General features: G+C 40.0%; 1 protein-coding gene across 1 annotated transcript; it reads right to left on the bottom strand.

The window, feature by feature from the left end:
- Positions 1-6,028: 6,028 nt before the first annotated feature.
- Positions 6,029-17,739, bottom strand: LOC116292479 (transmembrane prolyl 4-hydroxylase). Its single transcript, XM_089034333.1, has 11 exons — positions 17,389-17,739; positions 15,760-15,841; positions 14,675-14,779; positions 13,168-13,283; positions 12,266-12,327; positions 11,523-11,557; positions 11,285-11,450; positions 10,035-10,092; positions 9,531-9,652; positions 8,397-8,487; positions 6,029-7,516 (listed from the first exon to the last, which is right to left on the bottom strand). Exons 1-11 carry the CDS (start codon positions 17,602-17,604, stop codon positions 7,295-7,297), a joined length of 1,275 nt encoding a protein of 424 aa, XP_088890459.1. The 5' UTR covers positions 17,605-17,739; the 3' UTR covers positions 6,029-7,294.
- Positions 17,740-17,778: the final 39 nt, after the last annotated feature.

The following is a 17,778-nucleotide window of genomic DNA, read 5'->3' on the forward strand; positions in this document are numbered from 1 at the left end:
CAGACGTTGCCATGACAACATCAGAACCTTTGGTATGCCATCAAAAATGTTCATTTAAAAAATCATAACTCGGGAACCAAATGGTGAAATTTTTGAAAAACCAGAATATTTAAACTTTGGATCGTAATCTTTTTGACAAAAAAAGAAAAAATTCTGTAAAGGGAATTCGTAAAAATCAATAAAATTTGTTTGGAATAGTTCCCTCTTACAGAATTTTTAAAAATTTTCCTTAAGTTTTTGAAAACATAAACTAAAGCCCTATGAAGGATATGAAGAAATTTCACCGCAGAATTTTCGATTTTTTTCATTTTGAACTTTAAAATTTATGAGTACGAAGATTTTCCTTTTGCAAGTTCTACGTCATCGGACCTAGAGCGCGCGCTCAAGAAAAATCGTTTCGAGCCTCCTTAAGAAAGAGCCATTGCCCTGGCGGGGAGGATGTCGAATGTATAGATCTAGAACCCCATTGCTATACAGACGAAGTGAAGAAAGCCATTCAAATCCAACTAAAAGTGAAACAGAAATCCCAGAAGAGTAGATACCGACAATACTCTCAAAACACTCAGGACGGACACATAATAACTAACCAACTGACAGCAAAGTTGTTCTGATAAATGTTATACAAGCAGCAGGTAGGGGGGCTCGCGGAGGGGGTACCGGGGCGCACAGGTACTTGCCGCCGCAACCCCTATCCGTCGGCCGCGGGTATTGCCCCCGTCGAGAGCTATGTGTTAAAATATTTGTCTTATATACGATGCACGAATGTAAAGAGTTTGTTTATGACTTCTGTGTAAAGTGCTTGAAACCCAAGTTTGTACCTACTAAACCAAATAAGTATATTTGTTGCGGCAAAAAAATGCAAATAGAAGATTATAAGAGCATATTTTTGCCCATTGTTTCGGCAACCATTTTCGGCTACCTTTTCTACTCCCGCACGGGTATTCCTGGTAGACACATTTTGTGTCCACTGCGCTGGTAGCAAGCCCCAGGAATGTCCGTGGGATAGCAAGGGGGCCCCGAAACAGTGCCCCCGTAGCAAGGGGTCGTAAATCGCGACACCGCTGGAGAAACACCGACGTGGATAGAGAGGAACGATTCGTTCCCCTTGTACTAGTAGCCAAAAACCTTCGACGCCTATATATACATGGAAGAGCAAAAGAGTATTTCGACAACATTGCAAGAGATGGGTATACGTGCGAAGAATAGGGTGTTGGCACATTTGCTGTTGGACAATGCATACGACGGGAATCTACTACCAGACATATCCAAGTGCGACTATTTGCGCGGGAACGAAGTTACTACCAGCCTGCAGCCGCTATCCGGGCTACCACCGTTCGTAGACGATGTGTTTGTCTATGGATTTGTCGCAGAGAACGACATGTATGGACGCATATGCAGAAACGCAAAAACGCTGGTCTCCAAAATATCCACTGCGGCACAGGAAGCCTTTGGTACGTTCCTACACGTCCAAATAGTACACAGTTGCTGGCAAGGAAAAATAGTAGATCGCGTCTCCCATATGGCAGCCAAGTGGTCCAGCTTGCACGGAGAACCCGCAGCGGTATTTGTAGCCAAAGTAGACACCTCGGAATTGTCCATAGAAACCGTGGAGGAAAAGATACCCAAGTTTGCTACTTTGCTAGATGCGCACGGGTATGGTATCTATTCCGTAGACTACACACAAGATTTCTCTGGTACTTTGGATAGAAAAGCTTTGGTGCGCAGATTGTTGCAGCTGGGCTACGAACACCAGGGAGAACTGGGCAGGCGCAAAGGTACTATTCTAGACAATACACACCAAGTAGGCGGGCATGTTTGTACTTGGATGGAAGACGGGAAACGTACGAAAATATACAACAAGATAGTATCCAACTTCGAAGCCGGAGAAGTGCAAAACCCAGTAGGAGCAAAGCTAGCAGAGTACGTGGATTGTCCGAACGAACACCTGCGTAGGACATTCCTGCATCCAGACGTGCAGAAAAGAGGATGCAGCAGAGTGGAAATATCCATCTACGGCAGGGATTTCTCCAAAGGAAACGCCAATGCTATTGCGGAGACCATAGAGCCCCTAGCAGACATATTCGTAGTACAGCCACCCAAAAACATGTGGTTGGCGCTCGCGGAACACTTGGATAGACGTTTGTGTATTTGCTGCGAGGAGGCAAAAGAAATCTTTCTAGCTTGGTACTGCCACGCAGAAACAGGTAGGATAGCCGGCATTCGCGTGCGAGGCAACGAAAGATGGGAACAGTGCGTACTTTGGACCATAGCAGAGTTCGGACTGCGCAAATGCCCCATATTCCGCATGGATGTGCGAGGATTGGACCCGGTGGAGATAGCACCGCTGCGATGCTACACCAAAGACTCTCCCACGGTGTTGGCAGAGTCTAACAAGCCAACCCGCGTACACAAAGATCCGCCTACTATCGCAGACTTTCTCCCAACTACGGAGCACGTAGAGTGGGTTTGGCGCACCAAGAAGGCACAAAAGATAGGCATAGAAAAGAGTCTCTTCGGAATACTAGAAGTGCCTACGGACCGCAGGATATCCTTTCTGTCCAAAAGAAAGCGACAGCAAAAATTGGAAGACATACGGGACGATTTGGAAGGCGACGAGTGGGTAGAAGCTACAAGAAGATACCACGCAGAACTGTCGGAACAAAGGCAGTCCATCCTGCGGCAAAAAGAAGAGGACAGGAAGAAAATAGAAAAAGAATTGAAAAAGTACAGGAAACTATTGGATAGAATTTCCAGAAGAACAGACAATCTGCGTAGATTGTTCTTTGGAGAGGAAAGCCCGTTTAGTCCAGAGACGCCTAGGGCCAAAGTGCATAGGATGGACCAAATACCTGCAGGAGACTACAAGATACTAGGATATGCGGTCCCCAGAGACTTGGATGCCAACTGGTTGGCAAGAGGGCACCGCGTAGTATTGCGAAGGAATAGAGAAACTTCTGTAGCATGGGCCACGGAAGCCCTATTGGATGCATTTGCGGCTGGAAAGTTCGAAGCGAACGGCAACATACGCACTGCCATACCAGGAGAAGAAATATTGGTGGAGTGGCAGAACAACATAGCCACTGCCTTCGTGCCCGAAGGACCTGGTTTGGATACGTACTACGAATTGGCTAGGAAAGTAGAACATCCCAAACATCCGGAAAAATTACTAGAAGTGCCTGCGCCGCCCAACAAAGAATGCGTGCAGGCGCTGCATATGCATCCAGGCGAGTACCAATGCTGGAGATACGCCAAAACCACGTACAGAAAAAAAGAAAGGACAATCCTATTCCTTTCCGAAAAATGCTCGGAGTGCGTTTTGGAGGGCTGCGCGGTAGAACATGCTACTACTCCGGTCTGGGGACACTTTTTGGACGAGCAAAAGATAGACTGGACATCGCAGCCACCGCTGTACTGCAAGATTGGTAGAGAAAAGACTACCAAAGCAAAGAAGAAAGACCGGCTGGTGCACGTCTCTACTCCATCTCCGGAATCCTAGAATTTCTCTGCGGTTTCGTATCCTCCGCTGGATGTCTGTAGTAGACAACTTTGGGCGGTTGCATGCGTGCGCAAACGACAGCAGCAATGCCTGCGACTGCAAATAGTACATTGCCGGCTATTTGCCAGTCTATTTTCGTGGATACTTCCTCTACTTCTTCGGACAAATCCTCTGCGTCTATTTTCTCGAACGAATCTTCTTCCTCTCTTTGCTCCATTTTGGCTAGTAGTTCCTCCTTTGCGTCTCGGAGTTCTTCTCTAGCTTTTTGGAGATCGTCGAGGACTATAGCAAAGGAATCCTGCACTTCTAGGAAATGTTTCTGCAGGTCTATAGTTGGTGGCTTCTCGGGGATTGCTACCTCCAGACCATTTTCCCGCTCTATCCTGCGTATCTTTGGTATGCCTATGCCGTACTTTTTGGCTACCTTTTGCAGCCCTACTCCATTTCTCCTATCTTCCAACAATCCTGCGATTTCTTCCTCGGATAGTATTTTGGGTGTTGCCATATATATCTACGAATACGGTTCGAACATAGCTAGGTACCTATGGATCCATAGGTATATAGATGTATCTCTACATAGCTGCGGGTATGGTCGCATACATGCTAGGAAGACAAAGGACAACGCAAATACTTTTGGAGATCTTGGAAGGCCTCTACAGAGCGCAAAAGACTTTGCAGGGAGTTCGCATACCGGGCTACGTAGCAACTTTGGCACACCTACCGCGGCGTAGATAGTAAAAGGGGAACGAATCGTTCCTTTCTATCCACGTCGGTGTTTCTCCAGCGGTGTCGCGATTTACGACCCCTTGCTACGGGGGCACTGTTTCGGGGCCCCCTTGCTATCCCACGGACATTCCTGGGGCTTGCTACCAGCGCAGTGGACACAAAATGTGTCTACCAGGAATACCCGTGCGGGAGTAGAAAAGGTAGCCGAAAATGGTTGCCGAAACAATGGGCAAAAATATGCTCTTATAATCTTCTATTTGCATTTTTTTGCCGCAACAAATATACTTATTTGGTTTAGTAGGTACAAACTTGGGTTTCAAGCACTTTACACAGAAGTCATAAACAAACTCTTTACATTCGTGCATCGTATATAAGACAAATATTTTAACACATAGCTCTCGACGGGGGCAATACCCGCGGCCGACGGATAGGGGTTGCGGCGGCAAGTACCTGTGCGCCCCGGTACCCCCTCCGCGAGCCCCCCTACCTGCTGCTTATACATTATCACAGACATACTACAGTATACACCATCGCCTGGTGAAGACTTAGGCGCGGTCCTTATAAAAATAACCCTCCATCGTGAGACAAATGAATAAGTATCATTTATTTTATTACTTTCACTCTTGTATGTAAATAAGACATTGTAGTATATATAAAAAATGAAATATAATTTAAATATTTGTATACTTCTAATAAAAAATCATGGTACTCGACTTAAAAAAAAAAAACCCAACGCCCCCCCCCCCCCCCCCCCACCTTCCAAAACAAAACAAACAAAAAAACAAAAAACAAAAAAAAAACAAAAAAAAAACAAAAAAAAAAAACGATTAATAGACACTCCTGTCGATGTCATTTCTAAAACAAGCTGGCTTTGGTGTTCTTTTGAGTATTGTGATCTTCGTAAAACTCGGCTACTACGCACCCCTTCACACGCTTCAGGGGTACGCCTTTTGTCGATGTAATATATAAGAGAAAATGAGCGTACTTTGTTGTCCTTATGAGTGTTGTGGTGAAATCAAAAAAGAAAATCGGAAAGAAGGAGAAAAAGCGTAAGTAGGTATAATGTTTAGGTCACCCATCCAAGTGCTAACCCTCCTCAGACGAGCTTGACTCAGTATCTTGATGACAACGATTTATCCACTGGACCACGGTTCCAGGTGAATCAGCATAACAATAGCCGTGAGGACAATGCACCGACTAGACTAGACTTTTTTAACAGTATTTTTCTACCGATTCCGTGCGTGGCAGAGATGCAAGGGATTAGCCGATATGGTCTGGGGGCCGGCTGGTCTCTCCCCTGATGCTTCGGCTAGAACATTTTCTTGCGTAATTCGTACACCCAAGGGCAGAAGGATTTAATCGCCGTCAGGTCCGAAGTCCATACGACGCCCCAGCTCTGCGGATGTCTCGGGGGTATGGCAAAGTGGAATCGCTTTTTTTAATTCTCTTTTGGTGTGCTCGAAGATCGTCTTAGACAAGTTAAACGAAATCATTATTTTCTGTGAACCATTCCTTTATCTTTTGACTAACATTGCAACAAGGCCTCTGCGCATGATACAGGCAATTAACCCAGTGAATGCCTGTAGGGCGTCTTGTTTCTTAAAGGTTAAGAGGGAGAAAAATGTATTTCGCAGTATAGTTTTACCAATCTTCTCGCGAAAAGTGCATACTTGCGCAAGAGTACCCATATATGGATTTGGATGACGTGTTCATAGATTAATGGCTCATAGATTGGCTTAGCAGCCGAGGTTGTAATTTCGGACTTTAGAAGTAATATAATTGAGCAGTAAAAGAAGATTTCTAGGATTGTAATTCAGATATTTATTAGTATTAATACAGCTACTCAGTCAGCAGTATTCTGGCTTCAATAGCGTGGGTTAGTTTTAGTATAGCCTAAAGGAAAATACGGCTTTCAGTCTTTAGTTAAAAAGGCATGAATATATTGTTAAATACTACGCGGTAATTAAGCTTGTAACTTTGGCCATAAATACTTTCGCTAAGTTTTGAATCCTTTTACTACTTTTCTGACTTACTCCGACGAAGGACTAACGTCCGAAACATCAGTTTCACAAAGCTTTTTACGGTGATCAAATTTTAATTATCTGACAAGTTCCTAGTGTTTGGTTCAGAAACACCGACGCAGTCCACGCTAGTTCTACAAGTTATCACCAATCCTTTTACTAACCGAGTTTCAAAGTTCCACTTTACTGGTTTGAATATTTGAACAGACTAAATTTGAAGAATATAATCAAAAATGGAGTGACCGAGAACTTCAGAACGGCCAATAGTTTATTCTGTTTGCAATTTTCTTGCTTTCTTTAAAGCCGGAGTCCTAGTGAACTACAATGCACTGCGCCCGTGTTATTGTTTACATCGTTTGCCTACATCGCTCTCGAAGCTCTTCCATACATCGATGGAGCAAACATTTCTGCAAATTCACTAAACCAATGTCGAGTCCACAAATTCCCAAAGTTTCGTTATTTTCAGTCTACAGCAAATAGGTAAAAAATTTCAGAGAGATTCTTTTTGTGACATTATGATTTTTCGGTCGTCTAACTGTTTGACATCACAACTTTCGAAATCTAACTTAGATTAGTTGCCAAAATTTCTCAAATCTCGGAGAAAAAATTAAGTGACTATGTAGTACTATATCATGATAATCACAACACATCTAGCAGGAATAACAAGACCGATATTGGAACTGGATTCCCAAACATCACCTAAAAAACCTCCATTTTGCCTGGCAGAGAAAATGGCGCTTTTCTTAGCATTTCATTATTTCCGGCGCGCAATGTATTGTAGTTGACTAGGATTCTTTAAATTAGTCTTCTCTATTCAAAGTTTCGTTGTTTAAAAACGATCTTTGCGTCCTTTGATACATCCCATAGCGTCACAGATACACTAGCGGCAAATTTATTTTTCGACTGTTTAGCTCTAAGCTAGGTTTTATGCCTATTCAAAGGTAAAGCTATCATAGATTCAAATGTTTAAAAAATTGCATTTGAAACGAGGAAATATATCCAAGTGGGAAACGCCCATCCTGCTAGTACTATCTTTTCCTGGGATTCAGTTTTATAGGAAATCATTGATCCAGTTATTAGCAATCCATTTAATTCCCTCTTGAACATCACACCCTCCATGTAAAGAGAATTTGTCCATTGGTCCCATCTTTCCTGTATCAGGGTCTATATCATGGTTATACCACAATATTGCGGTGCCTTTACGAGGAGAAACGAAGATATTTGATTGGTAACATCGTGTGCTTAGGTTCGATAGACCACGTCTTTCGTATTCCTACAAAAAATTAAAAAATGCATTGTGCAAGTATTATTGCTGGTTAGTGCAGTGTTCGTATGACTGTGAAAAGCTCAGTGCCGTAAGCGTGACGTGCCGTGACCGTGATACTTTCTAGAATTTTAATTGGCTGATTTTTTTCACGCGCAATATGATTGGTCTAAAAGTGCCATGATCTTGGCGTGACCGTGTCCGCGCCGTGTTTATGCCGTGTTCCGGGTATTTGATTGGATGGAGAGTAAATTCTTGTGCAATGTGATTTGTCTGGCGTATCCCTTGCTGTGTCACGACCGTGTTCGTGCCGTGAACTTTTCACAGTCATACGAACACTGCACTAATAAACAATTTGTGGATGGAGTTTAGCAATTAAAATTATCAAGAACAAGGCAGCGTTAGCCTGCGTATTAAGACCTCTAAAATAATCTTCCTTGCTTTACGAGGGTAACACGTAAATGGCCAGAGGCTAACAAACTTGTGGCTCTCGTTCCGTGATCGAATTGGAATTTAGGAGATGATATTTGTGTAGGGAGGAAACCAGTAGAACCCAGAGTAAAACCCCCGAAGCACAGGAGAGAAACTAGAAACTCTGCTCATACAACACCGAGTCCAGCGGGACTCGCATCGATGAGAGGCAAGCTCTCACCGCTACGCTATGCCTGGTGAGAGGACCCGTTAGTCATGCATGAACTTCTGGGTCCGTGTCATCTGACGAAGTAGCAGACTGAGCCGGACAAAACGGCCGAGGACTTCATAATTTACGATTATGCAATAACCGAATTAAAAAAAAATTTTTTTTTCATTTTTTGAAATGTAACATATAACGCCATGTGTTTTGGTAGGACCCCCATTTTCTTCGTGACTCCCTTGCATCTGTACTTACGTCTTTATTATATGTTTTGTTGTCAGCTACAGGGAACGCTGTTTCTCCCCCACGAGTTACATTATTTAAGTAGTATAGAATTGTCATGAACCTAGAGATGGGTAAGAATTACCAATGGTGAGCGATTCGGGGACTTTAAGTGGTTTCTTTCAAAATCTGCTCTTCTCTACATAAATAATGGGAAGGCTGGAGATTTAAGACCCTATTTTGCCCACTTCTCACTTTCAAAAAAACAAACAAAAAAACAACAAAACAACAAAAAACAAAACAAAAAAAAAACTAAACTAAAAAAAAAACAACAAAAAAACAAAACAAAAAAAACAAACAAAAAACAAACAAAAAATAACCAAAAAAAAGCAAAAACATAAACAAAAAAACGAAAAACAAAAACAAAAAACAAAAAACAAAAACAAAAAAACAACAACAACAAAAAAAAACAAACAAAAAACAAACAAAACAAGACAAAAAAAAAACAAAAAAAAAACAACAAACAAATAATAATAATAATAATAAAAACAAAAACAAAACAACAACAACAACAAAAAAACAACAAGAAAACAAACAAAAATAAAAAAACCAACAACAAAAGCAAATTGTTAAGTAAAACATTTAATTCATTATCATATCTTCATCCTAACCCCCATACATTCCCTTATAAACCATACTAACACAGGAACCTTGTTTGGGCTGCCTGTGTGGTTAGAGGCGGTCATTAGCACTAACAGGTCACATGACCCTATCCCTTTAAAACATGTGAGCAAATGAGTCAAAATCAAAGACCAGAAATGAAAAGAGTACCTCCATAGTAAGAAGGTGAATTTCATGCCCTATTTCACTATGACGTCAAAAATCAAATCCAACAGAAAGATCAACAAAAAAAAATTTGCTCCTAGCGAAACAGTTTAATCTAAAATGGCCTGGTTTTCGGATATAATATGTGTTAATATGTACTAAAAAAATATTCTGAGCGTTTGCTGGCTATTTTACTTCTCTTCGTGGATTGATACGGGTTTTAGAACAATTTTCGGTGAATTTGCGTTGATTTGACCCCCTCCGACGACCATGATCCTTTGCGTTTAAACAATTGATTGTTTTGATGTGACGTCATAGTGAAATAGGGCAATTCGCACTTACCTACAAAGATTACAAGAGGTAGTGACATCATTGTTGGAAAGATAATGACAACAAGGCTTGTCCTTTTTGTCTGTTGAATCATAATGGGCGTGAAAATGACCTCCGACTGAATATCGCACTACCTGTCAATCAAATCAGAAATACAATATGATATGGTATGTAGTGTTTTAAGTTGACTGTCTTCTTATTAAATATAAGTTTGAGCCCACGGTGTGCGCGCGCACAAAAAAAAACGCTCAAACTTCGATTGCTTAGAAAGCGATTCAATTTGATGACTAGCTCGTGAACGTTCGTTAGAGTAGTACAAATGCTAAAAGGTGGTTATTTTGAAGTGCGGAGGATTGCCTCAAGATAGATGTTAAAAATTCCTTCAGCTCTTTTCCACCCAAAATCCCAGGTCGTAACATGGGTAGTTATAGTCTTATATTGTTATACCCTTTATATATAAGTTTTACATGTAAACTGAACTACAGAGCACATTGTTGTTTGATCAGGACACGTTACCTGAAGATGTTCACTTTGGTCTATCATTCTGTTTGGTAGTTTGGTTAGTTTCTTTACCCTATACAGAGATATAAAAACAATATGTATAGTAACTTCGTTTCAACCCCGGCTTACGCTTCAAAACCAGTGACGTTGAGTCTCTCCTTTAAAGGACGTTCACGGGCAACAGATCCATCGTCAGATTTTTTTAAATATTGCATGATGAAAGTACATCATACTAGAAGTAAGAAAAGCAAATAAAAAAGGGGGTCCCCGAGCTATAAGAGATTAAAGAAGCTTTCTTGATATTTTGATTATCAAAATTTTGAATGACGTCATCACGATGAGGGCGCGCACTAAAATTCATGCGTAGAAAGGATGCGTGCGAACGATGACATAAAACACCACCCCTTATTTACTTTATGCATCTCCCCATGCATACAAGGAATCTAAATACTTTAATTACTCTATGAGTTATCATGTTAGACTCGCGAGATTCTTCGTCATTACCATTACCTCCCATTGTATCTTGAAGACATCTTATATCATACAGTCAATTCAAAAAACGTTGTCGTCGACCGGCTCAAGCCTACGCGACTGGACCGAAAGGAATATGGGTAAAAATCAATGAAGCGGTTAAATATTCGTTCTGAGTTAATTGTTCCCGCTAGTAGTAAAGATAATAATGGCGAGAAACAATCCATTAAATGCATGTCTTCGGGTTTAGGGAAAGAAAAACAAAGTAGTTATGATTCAGTCCACAATTTCCAAAAATATGAAGGCACTAAAAAACGTCTCCTTCAACACTTCCCGCTCGCCTACGAAGGTTCGTGCTGTAAACCAGGCATAACTAGTCAGATAAAATTACTGCAGTCACTCGGCTTCAATGATTGCTACCCAGAGTTCCTTTCAGTTCAGTCGCGTAGGCTTGAGATGGTCGACGACAACGTTTTTTGAATTGACTGTATATATCATATCTCTAAAACATCGAAACTACTCAAAAAATGTACTGTGGGATTCAAAGTATGTTATACAATGCATAAGACCCCTTGCAGCACGTCGGTACGTATGTCGGTATGCAGTACGTCGGTATGCAGTACGTCGGTATGCAGTACGTCGGTATGCAGCACGTCGGTATGCAGCTCAATTTGGAGGACAACGATAGGTTTCCAATTCTCAGGAGATTGATATCATTTCGTTTTGCACTCCAAATTGAGCTGCTTTGACGTCACATGCAAAGAGTCTATTGTTTTCTTAATATTGTTTCTTACCTATTGCGCAAACTGAGTAAAACAGGATCACTGTTCTCGTCAACTGGTAACCAGGTTTGACGGCTGGTCCGTGACCGATACGAGGGATGATGATCTTCTAGATTTTCCAGGTATTCTTCTACAGCTGATGTATTCACCTTCAAACACTCCTCGTACGATAACTCACCTGTTAATTGTAAAGCATCACGTGACAAGCACGAATAACCTGGTCACGTGATTATAGTTATGATAGGCTTACCATCTTCATTCTTGTCAAAGTTTAGTTCCTGTAACCTTAAATGCAATAATAGGAATGTTCAAATGATTTATAAATGAGGTATTATAGTTGATTAGTTCCAATGCCAGTACATGGATAATTAAAAACGGTGCACAAAAGCATAAAACAAACACACATACACACACACAAAACAAAACAAAAAACAAAAACAAAACTGAAAAACAAAACAAAACAAGACAAAACGAAAAGAAAAGAAAAGAAACGAAACGAAACAAAATGAAACAAAACAAAAAGCAAACCGCAAACACAAACGCAAACACGAACACGAACACGAACACGAACACGAACACGAACACGAACACGAACACAACAGAACAAAACAAACACAAATAAACACAAAAGCAAAAATAAAAGACAACAACAAAGGAAAAAACAAGTAAAAGAAAAGTAAAACACTCATGTCTATATAATAATATAATATATACCAACGTTCTAGCGGGAACCTTCTCGAAACTACCGATGCAATGCTAACATAAAAACAAAAGAAATCTGACTTTTCTCAACGGAATTTCTTTTTTTTTCCATATTAGCCTTGCATTCAAGATAATTTTGACAAGAACCCATTAGATCTCTGGAGTTTGGGGATTTTCTGTTGAGAGTGCCTAACACCCAATTGTGATGTAACAGCCAGAAAAATTTTAAAGCAGCCAGGTTAGCGAAAAGACAAAAAGATTTATCACTGACTACAGACTAAATATACTCACATTGTAACGACTTCCTTTTCTTTCAGTGGTATAGCAGAGACATTTTCTAAATAAGGAGCCAACTAAGAAAGCAAAAGAAATGCTGTAAATATAGCTACAGTACGTTGCTTTTTCACGTTTTTCCCATTAAGGTTTGCGTCATCATCACATCGTGATAAATAGATGTCTTTAGCTTGGTCTTAATGTTTTAATATTTCAGAGTACAACGTTTCATTACCTAGAATGTCACTTCTTTGTTTAACGGTTGCGCATGGAAAAAAGCATGAATGTGGATGTTTTCTCAAACAAAGAATCTTATTCTCAAGAGAATGAAAAGTGGTATGACATGGGAAAGCACAGGGCAAAGGGGTCTCGGTACACACAAAGCAAATGTTGCGTTCGCCGTAGCTGGCAACAGGCTTTTCGAGAGATGTCACTGTTTACACGAAAACGATTTTCGCTTATAAATATAGAGGTACCTCTAGAGGTAGACGCCAAATCCTCTTTTTCGACGTTACCAGACAACATCGTGTGACACATTTTCAGAAGTCGGCACACATCGCAACGAAGTTGGTATTGCGCGCAAGAGGTACAGAGCGCAACGGCGTTGGAGCGTACATCATTGCGTGCAACAGTTTCAGAGGTGGACAGCAGAGCAGAGGCTGCAACATTGTGCCCAATAGAAGCAGTGCAATTGCGTTAAGGCGTGCAACCTTGTGCGCCGCATTTGCAGGATATCCGGGCTTGAAGATGACTATGTCGATACTAGAAACGTTACAGGCCAACTGAACTTCACATAATCTACCATCGCCTTACCAAACAATCAGAAACCAAAATTCTAGACTTACCCTTTTTTGAAGAAACAAATTCCCGACTAAGCACAGGATTATGTATATAAAATGGAGCTATGATAATAAAAGTACCTCTGCTCCACTCAGTAGTCCGTTTTTATTCACATCGTAACCCTTAACCATTTCTTTGCATTGCTTTATAAGTTCTTCATTCTCTTCCGCTGGGTCCGTTGTATTCGTATTGCTGCCTGTAACGAAAGAAAGAAATAATATTTTAAAATAACTGTTATAAATATCGCGTGCTGATTGGTTAGGAGCACACAGCACGCCACAGGGAGCCCGGCTTTGGGATTTATACATGAATAAATGAATCAATAAAGTGCTTTGGGTTTCCTGTGTTGAGATTTGAAACAAGGCGCTGATACGTTGAATTTCCGGTAATAGTACTACCAGTAACTTGATAGCAGATTAACGTAACGCATCAGTGTAACGCACTCCCTAGTAAAAGGTATACCATTTACTAGGGCGTGCGTTACACTAATACGTTAAATTTGAATTATAAGCTGCTCTCGAATTACTTACATTAATCTGCTATCAATACCAAATCTCAACACAGGAAACCCAAAGTACTTTATTGATTTATTTATTCATGCACAGATTCCAAAGCCTGGCTCCCTGTGAGCACGCGTGCGCACTTTCAGTTGCGTCATTCCTATATCCAAAATAAAAGTTATTGTTATTTGTATTTTATTAAAGAAATAAAAAACTTGCTTGCTTATAGTCAACACCCGGTTGCTTTATACAATGCAATACAATGCAATACAAGTTTATTTGCCCACCATTTCAAAATTGTTACAAAATAGTTTAAGGAACATATAAAAATAAATACAATAATTAGTAACAGGAGGAAGAAATAATAAGTTTTAAAATAACATTAGGAACTGGGATCTAAATTAACCGTGACGTTTTTGAGCTTAGTACAACAGACACACAAATGCGCACACGTTTTTTATTTCTTCATGATTTGATGAAGATACAGTATCTGGATGTCTTTCTATCACTACAAATATTACAATGGTCAAACGTTAGGATTTCAGCATATTCAGTCCTATGAAGTAGGATAGGCCCTTTGCAGTTAACGGTCACGTGTCTTTACTGGTGAGTTTTCATTTTATTTTAAATTAAAAATTCTTTTTAGCTACTTGTAAAGAACTGAATGAAACGATGTGTAACCAGTGTGTCACGAAATGCAGTTTTATTACAATCTCTCGAAACAGGTTGTAGAAAGTTTGTTTGCAGTCCAGTATATTTCACCCATGGGAATCAAGATGTTCAGTCATTTGCTCTCAGTGAATTAATCAGCACGTGATTACTGAGCTGCAAAGGGCCTATTGCTTAGTAAGCCCAGTAGTGGCTGAAAAAGCTATGAAGAGTTATGGCTTTCGTTCTATGATTGAATTTGATTGAAGGAAGGAAAATTGGAAACTCAGTGAAAATCCATTGAATCACAGGAGAGAACTAACAAGCAAATAACATAATTATGAAGGTGAACCTGAGGATCGAACCTGATAACGCGGCAGTGAAAGGCTGTTTTTTTACAAGATTAACATCATGATGATGACGTTTCAGTACCACTCACCACTATCCTCTTCCGTATCGAGTGTCGTACTTTCTGTTAACCCTTCTTTTTTAGCCAGGTCAATTATGTGGTCACATTCATCTTCACTCAGAAAGTTAGCAATCTCTGTGGAAAGTAAGTTGAAATAAAAAATATCAAAACTTTTAGCCTTGACACTGCATCCCTATACTTTCTTCTATAGCTTTGACAAAAAAAAAAAAATATATATATATATATATATGACCGTGAATCTTAGAGCCTGGACACTAGGAAATCGAGCAATTTGATTGGATAGATTGCATCGCGGACTGGTCTAGATTCTCCGGTATTAACCGGTCCGATCGCATAATAATCTTACGCTGAAAACATTTTGTCCTTTTCAATGAAAAGTGGTCATATAATAAAACTCTTATCAACCGAGCTTGGTTGGTCTGTACGGGATAATCTTGACCTCGGTCGGGTAGACCTCGCTGCGCTCGGTCTGTACATTCTGACCTCGGTCAAGATTATCCTGTACAGACCTCCCACTCTGTTAATAAGATCTAAATAGGCCCATTGGGATGAAATTATTTCCCATTAGAGATTCTTAGTATGAGTTACATCCTTGTTCATTAGTGCATTTTATTGAGCATTACTGGTAAGCAAAGCAATAGCACTCATAAGGGGATAAACAGATAACATCAATTTCAATTAATCAATCAACCAATCAATCAATCAATCAATCTGAACCAATCAATTCAATTGATTTATCAATGGTAGATGGGTCACCAAGCTGATTTTCAGACATAGGTGTTGTGCTAACAAACAAATACACATTGCAGGATGAACAGCCCCTCAAATTAATGGGTCTGATATATATATGAGGTTACAATGCTTGGTGGAAAACTTTTGAAGCTTTTAAATGAAAGCTGAAAGCCGCATTTAGTGAATAGGTGAATAGGAGGGCTTTTTGTTTGTTGATGGGGGAGGGGGGGAGGTATGAGGCAGAAAGTATATTTTTCAATGTTATTTGAAAAATTCAATGAACAAATTATGAACATTTCCATGAATGAGAGCCGAGGCAGGTGAGCTAGTTGTCATTGTACTTTAGGTGTCTGCCAACTTACCAAACATTAGTGGTCGCATGCTTCTTGTTATTAGTTTATGTGTCTGTCCGTCTACAATATTGATCTCTTGAACGTGACCAACCTATAAGATGGTAAAGGACCTTAATTATTTCATACTCAAAAAGAGCTTTTATGGCTCAGATATGTAATATAGTATGAGTGGCCGTGTTGTATCAGATATTACAACCATGAGGCATAGCCGAGTGATTGTATATCTGATACAACACGAACACGAATACTGTATGTAACTTATCAAATGTCTAGGTTAGTTCCTTTGTGTTTCACTAAAATTTTCAAAATTAAAGTGAATTTGGCCAAGAAAATCCAACTTAAAGTTTATGCAAATGAACACAGTTTTGTATCAGATTTACAACACTCTTCACGGTCGTGATTTCTGTTGTGTTTTCCTCATGAATTATTCATGAGTTTGATAAGTTATTTATAAACTATGGCTAACCTTCCTCGGCTCTCATTCCTATGGAAATGTTCATAGCTGTTCATTTCTTCATTGAATTTTCAAATAACATTGAAATATCAGTGGCGGATCCAAGATTTTTCAAAGGGGGGTTCCATTTCTTAAACTGTGTATAATTCTCTTTTGTTTAGTCGATGTTTGACAAAAAAATTGGCTCTAATAAACTAATTTACTATCTAGTAATAGACCAAGCTATAATAACACGACCCAACACAAAACTACTAACATTTTTTAATTAAAATTTATACAAGACATATTTCTATAACCTAAAAGATCAAACCTTCAAGGGGGGATCCGTGGACCCCTTCGACCCCCTTGATCTGCCACTGAATATATTTTGGCCTCATTCCTCCCTCCCTCCCCCCCCTCCTCAAACTCCATCAACAAGTGTACATTGTAACCTCATTCATATCTGACCCATTAATTTGAGGGGTTGTCCATCCTGCAATATCACACTAGTTTTTAGCTAGTTATCTCTTCATATTCCTATTATTTATAAAGTTAACTGTGTCCCAGCATGTACCTGCATTACAGAACACAGGGAATCAAAACACTGAGCAGCACAAGCAGAATCCAATGAATGGTAATTAGGGCTCAGCCCCTACTTTCCTCATATATAACTGAGTACCATAATGGAGAATGAAAGTACTAATTTATTGGTAGTTAAAATAGAGTCATGGAATATAAAGGAACAATCCATTATTACAGAGGGCTGGTGCAAATGGTGGGGGAGTTCGACATTTTTCATGCAAATTCATTGTTAGGAACAAAAAAAATTCATGGGGAGGGCATGTGCCCCCTGCCACCCCTCCCCCTCCCCCTCCCCCTCTCCCCCCCCACCCGGTTTTGCCGCCCCTGTACATAGAATGCATCTAGTATCTAGACTGAGGCACTCCAGTTACCACATTGCAATTTAACATTTTGTGATATGCGTTTAAAATCTTTTTTCTTGTATTTTCTTTATTTCTTTTACATTAGTCAACTAATAGATTACACCTTAAATTAAGGTTTCCAATGGATTAAAAATTCATTGTTTTCAATTACTTTCTAGATAAAATGTTCGAAGCACAGGCAGTACTACAGCTAGAACAGTGCATACATGTAAAATTCGTGTGACTCTTGACTAAGAATTTATACTTCCCGTACCTCCATACCTTAAATCCTTCAAGCTTTACCAGCATGTCATCGCTCTGAGATCCCTTCAAGACTCTGTCATTGCAGTCTTGGTCTTTAGAATCACATGTTTTTAGATCATCCTGTGAAAGAGTGACTCTCTCTTCTTCAGGATTATTTTGTACACTTTGAAAACAGGAACAAACTATCGCCAGCAAAAAAACACACACTTGTGCATTTGTTGGAAGGCTAGCCATGCTGACACGATAATGATCAAGTAATTAATACCTAATGAGTAATATCAGTCATGAAACAGCTGCTACGGCGTGAAAACCGTGAAAATATTTTGGTCTAAAAAAAATGTCAAGAGTTTGGAAACACGAACTAACTTGTCGAACATGTCGAAATGTAAATAAATGGAGACCGGGGAA

Source organism: Actinia tenebrosa, unplaced genomic scaffold (genome assembly GCF_029948245.1).
Source record: "Actinia tenebrosa isolate PJP-AT-01 unplaced genomic scaffold, QUT_ActTen_1.0 PGA_scaffold2__45_contigs__length_23673736, whole genome shotgun sequence".
Lineage (NCBI taxonomy): Eukaryota > Metazoa > Cnidaria > Anthozoa > Actiniaria > Actiniidae > Actinia > Actinia tenebrosa.

Coding starts and splice junctions, on each gene's coding strand:
- LOC116292479 (XM_089034333.1), bottom strand. CDS start 17,604: ATGGCTAGCCTTCCAACAAATGCACAAGTGTGTGTTTTTTTGCTGGCG. Junction 11,558..12,265: donor GAAAAGGAAGTCGTTACAAT/GTGAGTATATTT, acceptor ATTGCATTTAAG/GTTACAGGAACTAAACTTTG. Junction 9,653..10,034: donor ACCAAAGTGAACATCTTCAG/GTAACGTGTCCT, acceptor TTTGATTGACAG/GTAGTGCGATATTCAGTCGG.